Source organism: Hyperoodon ampullatus (assembly GCF_949752795.1).
Source record: "Hyperoodon ampullatus genome assembly, chromosome: 16".
Taxonomy (NCBI): domain Eukaryota; kingdom Metazoa; phylum Chordata; class Mammalia; order Artiodactyla; family Ziphiidae; genus Hyperoodon; species Hyperoodon ampullatus.
In genome coordinates, this window is record NC_136929.1 from 66,235,647 (window position 1) to 66,254,272 (window position 18,626).

The 18,626-nt window shown below is 40.4% G+C and overlaps 1 protein-coding gene across 1 annotated transcript; it reads left to right on the top strand.

Moving 5' to 3' along the window:
* Positions 1 to 13,562: 13,562 nt before the first annotated feature.
* Positions 13,563 to 14,348, top strand: LOC307065158 (syntaxin-7; the record flags this gene model as incomplete). The annotated part of the gene is made up of 1 exon (XM_079721972.1): positions 13,563 to 14,348. The coding sequence occupies one exon, from the start codon at positions 13,563 to 13,565 to the stop codon at positions 14,346 to 14,348; it is 786 nt and encodes a 261-aa protein (XP_079578098.1).
* Positions 14,349 to 18,626: the final 4,278 nt, after the last annotated feature.

Here is an 18,626-nt window from a genome sequence, read left to right on the forward strand (position 1 = left end):
GAATCACTGTGGATAGCCTTGGACATGCCCATTTAGATAGGGCTGATCCAAAGTTGCTGGGTAACTTGGAGTAAGATATTGTGTGCTGATATTTTATGGTTCTCTTGAGCAGCGATCTAATTTCAGGCTAATTTCAGAAGAATGCAACCAACTGCACAAGCTAAAACAACTGTGACATTCCTGCTACAGTCTGTCTCCTGCCAATAACAACCCTAAATCTTTACAGGAACAAAGAAAAGAATCAGGCAGAGGCAGAGAAGACTAGAAGGGAAAATTCTAGAAGGGGGTGAAACAAGAGGAAGTAGCCTCTGCATTTCTCTGTGGCTCTGGGTATCTAAGAGAGAAACACCTGTTCAACCCAACACCTACTTTATTCCCAGACACTAGGAAAAAGAATTCTATTTCATTCAGACACTTCCATAGAAAAATTAACAAAGGAAAAGTAAAATCAGCTCGTTTTTCTTTTTGGTTGTTGTTGCTTTCAGAAAACATAAAAATCGGGGCTTCCCTGGTGGCGCAGTGGTTGAGAGTCCGCCTGCCGATGCAGGGGAAACGGGTTCGTGCCCCGGTCTGGGAGGATCCCACATGCCGCGGAGCGGCTGAGCCCGTGAGCCATGGCCGCTGAGCCTGCGCGTCCGGAGCCTGTGCTCCGCAACGGGAGAGGCCACAGCAGTGAGAGGCCCGCGTACCGCAAAAAAAAAAGAAAACATAAAAATCATTAATAATCTTTAGATGTAGCCTATTCTCATAGGTCCTTCAGGATATAAGGATCGTTTGAAGTGATTTAGTGCCGTACTACTCAAAATGTGGTCTGTGGACCAGAACCATTGGCATTCCCTGGGGGCTTGCCAGAAATGCAGAATCTCAGGCCCCACCCCAGACCTGTGGAATCTGAACCTGTTTTTTAAAGCCTTCAGAGGACGTGTGTGCACGTTGAGGAATGCAGAGCCCTGGTCCAGCCAATCCTGCCCTTCTACCACCTTCATAGTCATCAACAGAAAATTAATAAAGAGGTCACTTCGTGCCAGCGCACGGGAAAATAACCTGCCATACACAAGAAGAGCAGTGGCAATAAAATTAATTTTTAAATTCCCCAGGAACAAAATCACATTTTCAAAAAAAGTTTTCCTCTTCCACATTACGGTCTGCTTTCCTGCTGCTGACTTCGGGTTAGCAGCTGAGAGGCAGCAGGCTCTGCAGCTTTGTCAGGCACCAGGCAACCCCTGTGGGTGAGGGAAGGGCTCACTCTATGGCCCCTGCAGCTTCCACCTGGCCATGGCCATGAGCTTCCTCGTCACTTCGGGGTGCGGGGGGGAAGCTGCCCGAAGCGGGCTGGAGCACAGAAAGAGCCCAGAGGGGAGAGAGGAGTCAGGGATTCTACATCCTGGGATGTGTCCTGTCTGACAGCAGTGCCTCCTTCAGACTGTGGTGTTGGAATCCATTTTTTTCCCCCAATAACTGAGTCACTGCTGGACAGGTTGTTTAACAGAGAAGTAGCAAATATATTGCACTCAGGAACTATGACTCCTGAGACCTGGGTTAGCCAAGCCCCTTCATGGCAGGTCACCTCACTGAGCCTCTGTTTCCTCTTCCATAAGATGTGAGTAGTATTTGCCACGTGTCTGGTGTGAGAGCTGGATTGATAATAACAGCCACCTAAAATGAAGGGTCATAGGGACCGCACAAGGTGATATCTGCCCAAGCATGCTGACACCCATGGAGCATCACACAGCATAAAATATATTTATTATTGATATTCATGATATCAAGAATTGATCTTAAAATCAAAGAACAAATATATTGATTGTAAATATATCTATTGTAATCAGTATAGCTTGATTATAAGAATATTGTAATATAATTTAAAAAGTAAATAGTAGCAATAAATACTTAGTAAAGTTTAGAAAGCTTTCAGTTTTGGTTTTCCATCAGAATGAAAGAGGACTTTTGAAGGATGCAAGGATTTAAAAAATAACTATGGTAGTTAATGTTCCCTGAGATTTATGAACTATTTATGATCTGTTAGGTGGAACCATATGAAAGTGCTTGTATCGGCGCTTCATGTGGTTCTACCTAATATTTACACTATAGTAAATTTTTAAAACGAAGGACAATTTCCTCTAGTGGTGCTTTTGTTTGAAAACATCAAGGGTTCTGATTCAGGACGTCTTTTTTGTTAGAAAGTTAAGAAATATCACCCCTAAAAAGACAAATTCTTTTGACCATTTGAGGTTCTGCTTACTTTAATGCATTTTGTTCCCAAATGTTGAGGTAATGCAGATGGCATGAATTATTCAGAAGATTGGAGTAGAAACATATACTTTGATTTGCTTTCAGCTGGAACCAATTACATTATATTAATGTTGAAATTGATACAGGTAACATTACTAAGTGAATGTGCAATATTATTACACGGTGAATTTTAGCTCCATGTTAGTATGTCTGTGCCTAAAGCAAGCATTAGAGAAATACAGCAATTCCCATGACATTTCTGGGCAGAGTAATCTAACTACAGATTTCCAAGTTATTACTGGAGTTTTATAGCCTGCATCACATCTCGAAAGTTTCTTTGTCTATGGAGGTATTAAATAAAAGACTACAGGGATAAGAGGAAAGGGTCGCTTTGGGTTTCAGTAGTGACTATTCCAACACAACAAAACAAATATAGATGTAAATTTCAGAATTTAAGGGCAGGGTAGGAGGTGGGGGGGATTCTTACCACTTTACGTAAAAAACTCTTTTATTTGACAAGTTGATTCACTTGCTTATATGGCACAACACACTTCAAAGATTTTCACAGATCTATAAAATGGAGAGAGTAATACCCGTAGGGTGATGCTGAGAGTGAAATGATGCAATATGTATACAAAGTGCCTAGCACAATGCTCGGTACCTGGGAGACACTAAACAGTTGTTCGTTCTCTTGTGTGCAGTCCTTCTCCAGTGTCTCCCATCTCAGTAAATAGCACTTAGAGGTACAATCAGTTGCTTAACCTCCAAATCTGAAAAATATGCTTAATCCCTTCCTCTCCACCTCTCCTCCCCACTCCCCAGCTCCAGGGAACTTTTTAAGGTAGCTACAAGACTAATCATTCTGGGGCTGCTGGTTTAGTTTTACATGTTCCTTTAATAGCAATAAAGGAATCTTCTCCAAAGATCAAAAATGTTAATTCCAGTTTAATATATATATATATATAGTATATAATATATGTAATATTATAATATATATGTAATATTATAATGTCTTATATATATTGTAACATTTTTAAATTTGTTTTTTCTAACATTTATTTAACTATTTATTTACTTATTTATTTTTGGCTGCATTGGGTCTCAGTTGTGGCACGTGGGATCTTTGTTGTGGCGTGCGGGATCTTTCATTGCGGTGTGCGGGCTTCTCCCTCTAGCTGTGGCTCGGGCTCTCTAGTTGTGGCTCGCATGCTCAGTAGTTGTGGCACACGGGCTTAGTTGCCCTGCAGCATGTGGGATCTTAGTTCCCCGACCAGGGATCGAACTCGAGTCCCCTGCATTAGAAGGCAGATTCTTACCCACTGGACCACCAGGGAAGTCCCATTATAATATTTTGTATCTGTATAATATTTAAATCACCCAAGTAACTGCAAAGTGGCTACTCTGCATCTACATATTCAGCATCTACCATGTTCAAAGTATTTTTAAAATTTAACAGCATCTTAAATAGTGCTTACAATATGCCAGGCACATTTAATTTAATGGAACAATTTTTTCCTAAGCACTTTACACATACTAACCCATGAAGTAGTTATTATCATTACCTCGTTTTACCAGTGAGGAAATGGTGATACAGATGGGTAAAGTAAATTTGCCTAAGATCACAGAGCCGACATGACAGACTCAGAACTTGAACTCAGGCAGCTGGTTTTAGGGTCTCTGCTCTTAACCACTCCAAACTGCTGCCTGTTTGTAGGGTACAGAGTGTTGCATACATTATCTTATTTAATGGCTAGCACAGTCCTCCAAAGTAGTTATTGTTATCCCAATTATATAAAGGTGAGATCTGAAGCTTTGAGGGTAAATTGCCCCAGTTTATGTAGGTAGTAGGTAATACTGGTAAGGATTCTAACATGAGCCCATTTGAGAGTTCATGGTTCAAGGATATGTTTATTTTTGGAGTTAAATCGAAGAAACCACCAAATTTCTAGTCTTGGTAAAATTTTCTTTAGTAGGACGTTTCAGATTCTTCCAAAGGATGTCACCTCTTGGGAACTAGATAACCAACAGGACACTGTGTTATAGTAGGAAATGCTGACGTTTTAAAGTCAAAGATTCCAATTTAAATTATACCTCTACCACTTACTAGCCATGAGATTTTGATCCTGTTACTGAATGTAAATAAACCTCATTCCATATGGTTTTTGGAGGAATTCAAAGATATATGGAAACTACTCATACTGGACATACAGTAGTAGTTATTCAACAAAATGTTAATTTCAACAAAAGAATTCTGAAAATCTTTGGGAATCTTGGCTTTGTCAGATACTTGCTGTGTGGTTTAGAATATATTACATAAACCTTCTGAGCTTCCATTTCTTCATCTGACAATTGCCTCCTTATTGATTCATTGTTGGGGAGGTGGGGTTGAAACAAAATGGCCAGTAGAGGACCTTCCACAGAGTTGGGCTTCACAAAAATGATATTTATTACTATCGCCCCAAATTTATTTTTTCAAAAATTTAATACAAACTATTTTTTGTTTGCGGTACGCGGGCCTCTCACTTTTGTGACCTCTCCCGTTGTGGAGCACAGGCTCCAGAGGCGCAGGCCCAGCGGCCGTGGCTCACGGGCCCAGCCGCTCCGCGGCATGTGGGATCTTCCCTGACTGGGGCACGAACCCGCGTCCCCTGCATCGGCAGGCGGACTCCCAACCACTGCGCCACCAGGGAAGCCCCAAACTGTTTTTATCTAAAAGAATTAAACAAATTCCAAAAGTCCTTACTTAACTTACTCTGATGGAGTAATTTATAGACTCTGAGAGTAGGCATAATATATACACAGTTTTCTTTGGGCTGTTTTAAACTTGATTTTATTAGCATTTTAATTTCTGTCACTTCAGAACTGCATAAGAAGTACCCCACTGTTACAATCAAGCCTTGCGACTAAATAAAGTTCAGTGGTGCTTAGTTATGCTGTGATCTGACACCATGGGACTTGTCTATATGTAAATTAAAATAAAGAAATGTTTTGGATGGCAGAACTGGCTCTTTTAAAAGAAATAGGCATTCTCAAGATCTGCTTCTGTCCTGAATGTGATTTTCTTTAATAGCCAATAACTTTTTTTGTTGGTAATAACAATACTTAAGTGTTCCAGACAAACTGGGACTCTAGGAAAAAATAAATTCAAATTTATTAGATTTCTCATCTTCATCTATTAGTTAGGGCACCAAGTATTTGCAGCTCTATTAGGAAGATAATATTGCTTAAAGTTTGTATTACTTTAGGAAACGATACTTTATTTTTAGAGCAACATCATCAGTTAGCAATCCAAACATGCAAAAAAGACTAAGAAACACAGACTGTTCAGGAAATAAATATGACTGAACAACAAAGAAAGAATTTCTGGATAGAACTGTTTGAAATTTTTAACCGTAAAATGTAACCCTTGGTGTATTTTTGCAAAGTTTCATAAAATAGCAAACTTTTCTTTTTTTTTCCATGAAGAGCATCTCTGCTTCTGAACTCTCTATGAACTGATGCATTCAGATCTGTGTCAAGTATTGTGTCATCTGCTGTAACATCAGTTTTGGGGACCATCAGGCTGCGATGCGTCAGCCCCAAGTACTGAGAGTGCTGAGGATGGAATTTCTGGACCTAGATCTTTCTATCCAAATTGCCTGAATATGCCAGAAAAGAATTAGCTGTTCTGGAAGGGGAATCCCCCCAAGACAATCGAGGCTGTCCAACAATGAATTCGTGGTGTTCAGTGGATTTTACCAGCAATTCATCACACATTTTTCTTCTTAGCTTCCCCATAGGTGATATACTCAAGAAGGGGAAGGGAGCCACGTCTAACTAGCCAGCCAGCACTAAAGATATCCTCTTCCCTTGATGCTTGTAATCCCTAATTACTAAGAACTTGGAAAACCTTTACAAGTATACATGGAATACTTAAATGTAATCACCATTTTAATAATGCAGAAAATGAAACTGCTTTGCTGTTTTATCAAGGGGTTCTTTCACATTCCACTTACAGGTTTCTCCTACAAAAAGTCAAGCAGTGTTGAAACAGAAGTTCAAACTTCAGGTGTATTCTTGCTAGTCTTTGACTGACTGGCATTGACATTTTCTTTGAGTCTCCATCTCCACCTCTTGTAGAAAATCTGATGCTCTCATCCAAATGTCCAGACATTCCCAAGGGGGTCACAGTCTTAAGGACACCCTGTTTCTGAGCCTTTGCTTTCCCTAATTTAGTTCAGTTCACCGTCATTCACGTATTTGTCTTCTTCTGGACCATGTAAGCAAGACATACTGAGGCTCTTTCCAAAATTTCTAGCCAAAATTAAACAAAAACAAAACACAATGCATTTTTTGGCAATCTGCACTAAAGGATTCAGGAAATTTAGGCTTCGTACATCACAATAGCAAAAACAGCTTCAAATGCAAAAGAAGGCTACTTTTTTCTTCTGAGTTTTTTGCCAATCTACCAGGTTGCCTGTCTTCTCCTCTCTTCTCAGTGTGCACTGCTTCTCATTCCTCACTCCACTTGTTGCCAACCTTTGCTCACTTCTAATACAGTAACAGTATTACAAAATGCTGTGAGTATTCTTTCATTTATTTGTCTCATTTGCCTGTGTCCTCTGGGTCTCACCTTGACTATAAGTGGCTTATGTTTCCTGAAGCCAGGCAGAATAAGAACTTTGGTGTCTGGTGTTAAACTCCACCTAATATGCATACAAGTATATAGGAAATAAGGTAGTTTACTGAGCAAGTCATTAGCCTCTTTATAATATAAAAAGTATCAATTTGACCAGAACTAAGCCAAATCAGGTTAGTAAGAAATGTTAAAGGAATTGTTTTCCATAGTTTAATTAATAGATTTTTAAAAGGATATTTATGTATTTGCTAAAGAACAGACTGTATACTTTATATGGAAATATGGAATTTACAAAGACTACATATGTATCTCTAACTCTATGGGTAAGAAATTACTTGTATCTACTTATTATTCAATCTTTATTTATTTATTTTATTTATTTATTTTTGGCTGTTTTGGATCTTTGCTGCTGCGCACAGGCTCTCTCTAGTTGTGGTGAGCGGGAGTCACTCTTAGATGCAGTGCGCGGGCTTCTCATTGCGGTGGCCTTTCATTGAGGTGGCTTCTCATTGCATAGCACGGGCTCTAGGCGCACAGGCTTCAGTAGTTACGGCACGCAGGCTCAGTAGTTGTGGCTCATGGGCTCTAGAGCACAGGCTCAGTAGTTGTGGCACGCGGGCTTAGTTGCTCCGCGGCATGTGAGATCCTCCCCGACCAGGGCTCAAACCCGTGTCCCCTGCATTGGCAGGTGGACTCCCAACCACTGTGCCACCAGGGAAGCCCTATTCAATTTTTTAAATGCTGCATTTGTCCATCACCCACTATTTGGTCTGTAAGAGGAAAAGTATACTGTACTAAGAACATCACAGTTATTGATCTTTTATCAATGAATGTTTTTATAGATGAACAGTTTGACAAAGAAAAATATAATATAATAGACCTAGCCTCATGTAGAACTTTTTTTTTTTTTTTTTTTTTTTTAGGGTACGCGGGCCTCTCACCGCTGCGGCCTCTCCCGTTGCGGAGCACAGGCTCCGGACGCCCAGGCCCAGCGGCCACGGCCCACAGGCCCCGCCGCTCTGCGGCACGTGGGATGCTCCCAGACCGGGGCACGAACCCGTGTCCCCTGCATCGGCAGGCGGACTCGCAACCACTGCGCCACCAGGGAAGCCCCATGTAGAATTTTTAGAATATTATTACATTAGTCCTCAACATAATGCACTTACCAGGAGTTTTATTTTATACTGAGTCATCCTATTGATTTCAACATGAGCTTGGACCAATTAGGTTATATCACCAGTGATAAGCTAGATCAGTTCATGAGAGGCATGCACTAATAACTAACTCACTTCATGTCTAAAGTAATTTGGACACTTTTCCTTTTCATGATATTCATAATTATGTGATACATTCTTTGGGTTTTCTAACCCCCTTGACAATATCATGTAATAGATGGAGACAAAAATACAATATATTTTCAGCATGTGGATAAAACAAGCTGGACAACCTGGATGAAATTGAATCTAATATAATTTATAAAACTTTTAGCACATTCATCTAACTAAAATGCTGGCTTCTACTTAAGTCTTCTACATTATCACCCAGGAATTATAATTATAGTGGCTATGACATGCCTAAATACTTAAATAGGCATATATCATTCCTAAAATTCACTAACAAGTATCGATAGATTTTCCTTCTGAGAACACTTGTGTTATCAAAATAATTCTATGTAATATTATTGTTTTTATTAGTGGCACTGTGACAGAGTTAAAATAGTATTCACATTTCCTTTTTTTTTTTTTTTGTTAGAATTTATACCTAAGTGATTTTCCTAAAATTCTATTTAACTTTCCCCCTTTCCAACACTACCTTCTGCGATCCCTATTCTCCCTCTTTTCCTTCCCTGCCTCTCTTTCCCTCCAGGTCTTCCTTCTTTCCTTCCTTCCTTCCCTCTGAAGTAAATTCTTGATTGAAAGAAAATAACTTCACTCTTAATGAAGATAAAATTACACTTTAAAAAATTATTCAGATTTGCTTAGGACAAAGCCACTCTTGGCTAATCATTAAAGAATTTTAGTAAGAGAAGAATATCAAATGTCATTATTACTATTTATTGAGCACCAACTATAAATAAGTTATTTCAATTACTTTAGATAACTACCCTCTGAGGTAGGTCCTATTATCAAACCTCCATATTACAGATGAGAAAACAGGCTCAGAGTGATTAAGTAATAGCAACTGTGAGATGAAGGTTGCTTCTAGCCCAGGCACTCGGATTCCAGCACTAGTGGTCCTAGGCACTCAGCTACAAGTATGTGATATGTATTAACATCTTTAAAGTGGGGCAGGCACACCACTCGAGGCACACAAAGACTTTACAAGGATAAAGGAGTCTCCAGATAATCAATTTCCAGATTTTAATTTCTTATGTGTTATTTCCTAATATCTCTTTTCCTACTTTCATATTAGAACTTCTCAACAAAACAAAACAAACTCCTCCCACTTTGCATTAAAAAACGCACATCTCTCACCTCCCCAAATCTTATTCCGGCGCATTGCCCAGGGTGTAAAAATCTCAAGAATGCCAAATAAAAGGACAAGTCAAAATACTGTTTGAGGAGAAATCGCCTTTAAACCATTCTAAACCAACCTTAGGGCTTTCCATCTTTCCCTGTCTTAGACATCCATATTTCAGGTAAAGGCCTTAGAAAAAGAGGAGTATTTGGTGGGGGCGGGGGGGATGTTATTAAATCAGATATAGTGTAGAGTGTGTGAAAAAAATGGTAGTTTCACTTAAAGACCTCACCTGCCTCTTCCAATTCTTCACTATTGTTAGAGAATGAATGACTTTTTTTTTTAACACTTATTTATTTATTTTGGTTGTGCTGGGTCTTAGTTGTGACAGGTGGACTCCTTAGTTGCAGCATGCAGACTCTTAGTTGCGGCATGAGAACTCTCGGCTACAGCATGCATGTGGGATCTAGTTCCCTGACCAGGAATCCAACCCAGGCCCCCTGCATCAGGAGCATGGAGTCTTAACCACTGTACCACCAGGGAAATCCCCCGAGAATGCATGACTTTTGAGAAGAATCTGGTGAGAACAAGAGACAGGGAAAATCAATTGGAAGTTATGTATTAGCAGCGGGTCTACAACCAATTGTTGCTAACTTTGGATGCCCAGGTGAAAATGACCAAATCAAATCATGCAGACATGCTAATTGGGCCAAGGTATACAGTGGTGCAAAGGCAGTGGAAAGTCCTGTCTATGAAATGGTATGTGCAGATGGTTTAAAGTAAGTAAACCTGGAATTTATGGCTGTCCATGGAATGGCCCACTGGGCAATGTCAGTGTCAGCCATATAATTATCTAAGTATAAACTGGAGATAGTTCATAACGGAAATAGTTCCCTTTATGTGATACCTGGCATACCTTACTTGGTGATCTCAAAGGGTAGATCTGGGCCCCAGGGTGTGTTCCTAGGTGATGTGGGAAAACCCCGGGGGACTGGGTTGGTGGTTTCAGAAATCTCCATTATTAGCTTGTGTCTCATAGTCACTTGTATTCTTTTAAATTATTATAATAGTAAAGTTTAATACTAGATAAAAGCTCTGATTCTCATCAGTCTGTTTTGACTCTCTGACCTTTTTTATTTTTATCTCAGCAAGATATAATAAAATAAAAACAATTACTTTCTGCTAATCTCAAGTACCTCTTCAGCCTTAGGAGCAGGGGAAGATCCAGTTATGTGGTGCTTGCTGTTTTTATAATTTGGGTGGACTTCTGTAAGAAAAAACAAAATTAGGAACAAAAGTGAATATTTATTAAGAATATGAAAAATAAATCACCAAAGTTACAAATTTTACACCAAAATTACAAATTTGAAAAAGCTGACAAATAGTCCAGACATCACAAAATCCAGAAAAATAACATAAATCTTTTATTAAGTACTTAACATATCCCGTGATTCTTTTTTTCTTTTCTTGGCTCTATACTCATTACTTGTTCATATGAAAATATTTTGTAATACGTTCCATTAAAAAAATAGAGAATTCGTTCTTTTCCTCTAGCATGGTTTATTAGGATAAGTTTAAAAAATATAGTAAAGTTTATTTCATCTTCACAATTCAATATTGATACTGTCATAAATTTTTACAATTGCCAAGTTTATAAGAACCACTAATATAGGTTTCTGACTAGTCATTGATGAGAATGGAATTATTTGCTTATACTTTTACAAGTCTGATGACTGGAATAATTTTAAATAGATTAGCTTCTGGCCCCATGTATTTCAAACGTTGTTTCTCCTCCACCAGTCTTTTGATGGAGTGTGCTGTAGGATACATTCACAGAGCAATATGACCCTGAGCTGGCATCTTTATGTTAGGGCAACAGGTAAGCCAGCAGAGCAGGAATTTTCCTGGAAGTCAGTACTACAACAGGATGGCTAGCAATAACATAATCATACACAGAATTGACTATAAACATATCTCATAATTATATGTACAACCAACTCAACTTCTCTTTACCCACATCCCAGAAGTGCTACAGCCATGTCAACACCAAGGACAGGAAGGGAATTCAAGTGTAAAGAGTCAGCGGTCTTAATTGATTGTTGATAAAATCTTTTTTCTTTCTGTGAGTTTTACTAAAACATATAAGTGAGCACATTTCAAGGGCTGCCTTGGAAGGAGCCTACGCAAGTAAAGGAGCCTGAAAATTAACCAAGTAACACACATTATGGTGATCATTTAAAATACAGGGGTAATGTTTTCCAGGGGGTGCCAAATTAATCAAGTTATATAGGATAAAACACAGAGATGTAAACTTCAACATGATTTTAGATTTTTGTGCATTTTCAGTAAGACGATTAAAACAGCTTATTGAGAGTTCCAATTCTGGCACAACAGTGCTCTGCAGACCACTCCTCAAAAGATCTAAAACTCCGTAAGAACAGTGACAGTCTGTGGTATTATCAAGAGCCATTCCCTCCCTCTACCCTCCCAGCTCATTGAGGCAGAAACTCCTCTCCAGACTGGTACAGCACAGAGCACAAGGGCTCCCTTGTGCCACAGCTAGCAGTGGGAGGGCTGTCTGTCTGGGAGGGGGCAGGGCACCGGCATATCTCCTCCTGCCTCCAGCGACCTATTGCTGAAGCTAAGTTCTGGGTATGTGGCAGAGAGGTGGAGGCTCCCTTCTTGTGCCCAGCCACCACTAGTGGGATGCAGTCACTACCTTGAGTGTGGCACCACTAAGGATGCTGGGGCCTCAGTGGTACCAGATGGTCAATCTTAGTAAAGTCTTTTTGGTGTTCTTCCCAGAAACTGAGGAAGTGAATAACTATACCCACTTGGTGGCAGATATTTTTGCAGTCAAGTGATTTCCAATTCTTTAATTTAAAAAAAATGGAAGAAGGATCTATTGGATTAAAAAACAAATTTGAATGATACATTGTAAAGTGATTCAGGGCATATGATTTGGAAGTAGTTTGAAGAATTGAGTGACAATGCAGTTATAAAATTCCTTCTGTTAATTCTGTTTTTTTTTAATGTGGACAGAGTTCCTCAGGCTTTACATTTTTAAATATTAAAAGTAGAATAGAATTGATGCTGAATTCTATCCCATTCTAGAAATAAATGGTAATCATCTGCAAATAGATGAATTAATTGAAAAAAAGAGTCGCTTTCACCTCATCAAGATATATTTCCAACAAATATATACTCTGCAATAAATATTTATCCAAATGTAGAATACATATAATATAAATAATTATCATATGGGCTTCCCTGGTGGCGCAGTGGTTGAGAGTCCGCCTGCCGATGCAGGGGACGCGGGTTCGTGCCCTGGTCTGGGAAGATCCCACATGCCGCGGAGCGGCTGGGCCCGTGAGCCATGGCCGCTGAGCCTGCGCGTCCGGAGCCTGTGCTCCGCAACGGGAGAGGCCACAACAGTGAGAGGCCCGCATACCGCAAAAAAATAATAATAATAATAATAATTATCATAGTCAATGCAGGAGATATTTTTTTAAACTGTTTAAAATATAATTTATATATCATAAAATTCACTCATTTTAAGTGTGCAATTCAATGAATTTTATTATACTTACAGAGCTGTACAACCATTATCACAATCTAATTTTAGAACATTTTCATCACCCTAAAAAGAACACCTTGTGCCCATTTACAGTCGATTCCATTACTAACCCCAGCCCTAGGCAACCAATAATCTACTTTCTGTCTCTTTCAAAAGAAAAAATAATTGAAACAGAAATATATGTCTTTGTCTGGCTTCTTTCACCGAGCATAGTGTTTTTGAGGTTCGTCCATGTTGTGGTATATATCACTATTTCATTCATTTTGGGGATAGAGCAATATTCCATTGTATAGATATACCACATTTTCAAAGATCCTTTCATTGGTTGATTGATATTTGGATTGTTTTCACTTTTTGGCTGTTTTAAATGATGTTGCTATGAACATTTCTATCAAGTACACTTGTGCACTTTGTGTATACAAGTATTTGTATTATTGTCTGTATTATATGTACTCTATTTCCAGAACAAGACAGAATTCACATCCATTCTATTTCAATTTTATTATTTATAGATGTGAAAACTGAGAAACTCTATCCACCTAAACAAACTAAATAAATAGGAGTGAAGGGGTGGCCGGGGCCAAAGAGGAGAAGGAAGCCGAGGAGGTCGGGGTGACTGCTTAGAAAACTGCACAGCCCACCAACAGCTGATGAAATTAGCGAACAAGCAAATCAACTATGTCTTACACTCCAGGAATTGGTGGTGACCCCGCCCAGCTGGCCCAGCTTATCTCTTCCAACATCCAGAAGATCACACAATGTTCTGCGGAAATACAGAGGACTCTGAATCAACTTGGAACACCTCAAGATTCACCTGAATTGAGGCAGCAGCTGCAACAGAAGCAGCAATATACGAACCAACTTGCCAAAGAAACAGATAAGTACATTAAAGAGTTTGGATCTCTGCCCACCACCCCCAGTGACCAGCGTCAAAGGAAAATACAGAAGGATCGCTTAGTGGCGGAATTCACCACATCACTGACAAACTTCCAGAAGGCGCAGAGACAGGCTGCTGAGAGAGAGAAAGAGTTTGTCGCTCGAGTAAGAGCCAGTTCCAGAGTGTCTGGTGGTTTTCCTGAGGAGAGCTCAAAAGAAAGGAATCTTGTGTCCTGGGAAAGCCAAACTCAGCCTCAGGTGCAGGTGCAGGATGAAGAAATTACAGAGGATGACCTCCGCCTTATTCAGGAGAGAGAGTCTTCTATTAGGCAACTCGAAGCTGATATTATGGATATTAATGAAATATTTAAAGATTTGGGAATGATGATTCATGAGCAAGGAGATGTAATAGATAGCATAGAAGCCAATGTGGAAAATGCTGAGGTGCACGTCCAGCAAGCAAACCAACAGCTGTCGAGGGCGGCAGACTATCAGCGCAAATCCAGGAAAACCCTGTGCATCATCATTTTTATCCTTGTTATCGGAGTTGTAATTATCGGTCTCATCATATGGGGAGTGAAAGGTTAAGATTATAAAGGAGCACACTATTGCACTACATTATGTAAATTATGTAGGAAGATTCCTTTAACCATGGTAGGTTTTTTTTATTGTTATTATTTTAAAGCTGTTGCTTAAAGGATGGTTCCCATACTTTGTTATTTTTATTTGGGGGGAAGTTTTCTTTGGATTAAATCTGATATTTTCTAATACTGAAAGTTTTTTTAAATATCACTGCTGGCATAGCTTCATGCTTTTCGACCTAGTAACTGTTAGGTTTTTGCCCACATTGTATATGCCTTTCATTTATAATTTATTTATCCTGTTGACTTAGTTTTTGGAATTAGTAAATTCAAAGGTATGTGTGTGTTCTGTGTGCACCTCTCGGTCACGTGTAACATGCACCCACATTTGTGTTACTTCAATTATAAATCTTAAATTTAATTTTGATTTGGGCCAGCAGAGGAAGTATTGTCAATAATTTTAAAAATTAATAAATAAATAAATAAATAAATAAATAAATAAATAAATAGGAGTGAAAAGAGTTTTATAACAGCATCATCACTTGATGTTTTGAACCAAGTAAAATGAAAACATATGTCTACACAATTCCACCTACGAGAGGAGTTGCTAGGTCATATAGTAAGTCTATGTATAACTTTTCAATAAACAAACTGTTTATCAAAAAGTGACTGCATCATTTTACATTGCTACCAGTAATGCATGAGGGTTTGAATTTCTCCACATCTTTGTACAACACCAGTTAGTATCTATCTTGTTTATTACAAACATTCTAGTGGGTAAGCAATGACATCTCACTGTGTTTTTGATTTCCATTTCACTAAAGACTAATGACACTGAGAATCTTTTCATGTGCTTTCTGGACATTTATATGTCTTCGGAGAATTGCCTATTCCAATCTTTTGCCCATTTAAAATTATATTCCTTATCTTGTTAATTATTAGGTTATAAGGGTTCTTTGTATGTTTGAAATACATGTAAAATATGATGATTTGAAAATATATTCTCATAGTCTATAGGTTGTATTTTCAATTTCTTGATGGTGTCTTTTGAAGAGCAAATGGTTTTAATTCTGATGATGTACATTTTACCATTTTTTTCTTTTACTGATTATATTTTGGGGGGTCATATCTAACCAGAATAAATAAATATTGGGATAAAATATCATCAAGTGATATGGAGATATGAGTTTAAGAAGAAAAGGAATGATGTAAAATTTCCTCCTATTAAAGAAAAGCTTGTTAATATAGTTTTAAAAACTGATGATGGATATAAAATTATCTGGTATTTAGGTTCCACTGGCTACAATTCAAAGTTATGTAACTGTTTCATTTTAGAATGTCAATTTACAATAAAACAATTTGCATCCCTTGCAACTCTCTAAGTGAGATGAAAAATTTTGATGCTCAATCTAACAATGAGGGAGAAGGTACAGTCACAGTTTTTCAGCATTCTTTTTAAGGTGTATAAGAGCAAAATCATCTAAAACCACTGTGTTAATGTATGCACCCCTAAGAGGTTTCTCTCTTTGGAACGGTTGGCTGTTATCTTTCTGGGATTCCAGAGAACTACCAAGTGGAACTACCAGATTTTAAATTTAAAAGCCTCCCCCACAGCAGTCATCCAATATTCCCCATCATTAATTAATTTTGATTGAGGGGAGTAACAATTCGTCTGGAATTAAGTCTCTGCCATCCTTAAACAAGTCACTTAGTCTTAAGAGCTCAGGGCACATCATATATATGTATGTATATATATGTATACAGTTTTTTAAAGCAGGTCTATTCAGGAGTGTAAAATCTGACATCTGTTGACTGAAGAAAAACATACAACCTAAAAGTTTCCAGATTAAGTTTTATTCAGGGCTCTTACTAAGGACAGTGGCCTAGGACACAGCCTCTCAGATAACTCTGAGGAACTGCTCTGAAGAGATGAGGGAGGAACCAGGATATGTAGGAGTAGTTCTGTGGGGTTTTCTGGTTTTTGTTTTTGTTTTTGTTTTTTTTTTTTTGCTTTAAAAAATTGGTAGAACATCAAAAGATTACCGCTAATCACAAAGAACAGACGTCTAAAGTTCATGATCTTAGTGCTTTTCTCTCTATGGGAAGATGCAAGAGTCTGGGCTCATTATTCCGTAGATATGCATCTTTACTATCTAGGGCCAGTGTCCAAAGCATAGACCGCTTTGATTTTTCTCCATCCTAAACTCCCCTTAGGGCTCATGGGCGGGGGCAGGGGCTGTTGCTTCTTTGGCTTGATCCTTGTAGCACCGGAAAAGCAGGTAGCATTCCCTGTCCACACAGCTATGCTATCTTACTAACTTTAAAGAACTTCTGACGAAAAGTAGAGTATGTTTACTCTGATTTTCCCCTGTTAGCTTTCCATAATCATAAATGGTATCGGCACACTTGCTATTTAACCTTAGGAATCAGGAATTTAACATTCTTTTTTGCCGTGCTGCTACAGACTTCTGGCGTGCACGGCTCCCCCTAGCCGTCAGAGCGCTCACGGCCCACCGCTCTCGCCCACCCCCTCCAGCCACCTGGGGTCCGCGGAGAGCAAGAGACTGCGCAAGCGCGGGGCCGTCGACGTGGCCGGGAGACCAGGGTTGGGGGTCCGCGCTGAGCCGCTGGCTCAAGTGGTTGTCTCTGGGCCTTCCGCCCTCCATCCTTTTCTCGCCCTAGAGTTTTACGGCGACTCAGGGGTTCGAAGTGGACTGACGTCTCCCCAGAGACCATTTAGAAGGTCAGAGTGGACAAATTTATGCTGGGCAGGCGGGGACGAGTCCCCCAGGCAAAAGCCCGATTGGGCCTCCCGTGAAAGCCGAGTTGCGCGGGCTGCGCGCTCGCGCTAGGGTCACGCGGGAGCCGGGCTGGCGGGCCGGGCGGCGCGGCCACGTGACGTGGCGCGCGGCTCCGGAGGCTTTGTCAGTTCCGGCGTGCGGGCGCGAGCGTGCGGGGCGCAGAGAACCGCGGGCTGGTCCGGGCTAAGCGCTCGGCGGCTGCTGCGCTGCGTCTGAGGGAGCAGGCGCTGGGCTGCGGCCGCCGGGCGGGGAGCTCTTCGGCCGGTGCCGAAGCGCCCGAGGTCTGGAAGGCACAGGTGGGGCTGCGGCCGGCTGGAGGGAGTCGCCCCTGCGCGGGCCCCCAAGGCGGGCGGGTTTGTGCGAGCGCCCCGAGCCCGCGGGCTGGCCGGGCGGGAAGGGCCGAGAAGGCCGCGGCCCCCAATCCAAGTTTCGGAGATGAAACTTTCCTGGAAGGGAGCAATTTTGGGAGAGAATAGTCTGAGAAGTTGTTCTTAGTTAACCCCCATCGCATAGGTTTACGGAACCTTCGCGCTCCCTACTCCCCCTCCTCTATTTACTGTTTGTCGCAGAGCGCCGCCTTTATCGCTTCGGTCGCAGTCCTCCCGCCGCATCTCTATTGATCAGTTTTTGCTTCCCCACCCCCGCTGTTTACGTTGGCTCTGAGAATTGATTATTCATCCTCACCCAGCGCTTACAGCTTCGTGAAAGTTCGATAGTCTTTCTTTCCAAAAAGGTCAACATCAGGAACGGATAGCTCGCGATTTTACTGCTTCGAATACGATTGTTCGAGTTTATTAGGGATTGAGCACTGCAGCAGGTCCCTCCGACTTCATTTCTGTGTCTGGAAGAAGTTTCTCTTGGAATGCGCAGTTTCGTGACACGGCATTATTGCGTTCCTGTAGGGCTGGCCCCGTTCTGCACTCTCTAATTGTAATGAATTGCTTTACTCTGTCTCTTGAGAATGCTCGAGATTTGCTTTAGTGTATTGTAATTGAACGGATTTGCCTTCAAGATTGTTGTTGCTTGTGAAATTACGTTGCCTTAAATATTTAGGGATTCAGCAGTTTTCTTTGAAATTTCCAAAAGCAAGTCAAAAAAAGGTAATATAAGAAAGCCCCCCCCCCAATTATAAATGGAGCTTTTTTTTGATTCGCTCTCGTTCACATTAAAGGACCTCATTTGGTGACTTTATATGAAACGTGTTTGAAATAGGAAGCTTTTATGTGTGTCGTCTCTTAACCTGTGGGGCTTTCTGAAACGTCATTGTGTGTAGTTCCTCTAGCAAGCCGGAGTCGGGTGGGATGCTACAGGAGGCAGTTACAGACAGGTCTTTGGAAGAAGTTCCCGCTCCTTTTTTTGTTTTGTTTTGTTTTGTAAAGGGCCAGATGGGCGGGCATTAGAGCAACTTCTGATGCTCCTTCTAGGGAGATGAGTAGTGTATTATTAAAGACTACTAGCGATGTTGACCGTTAGCATGATTGTTA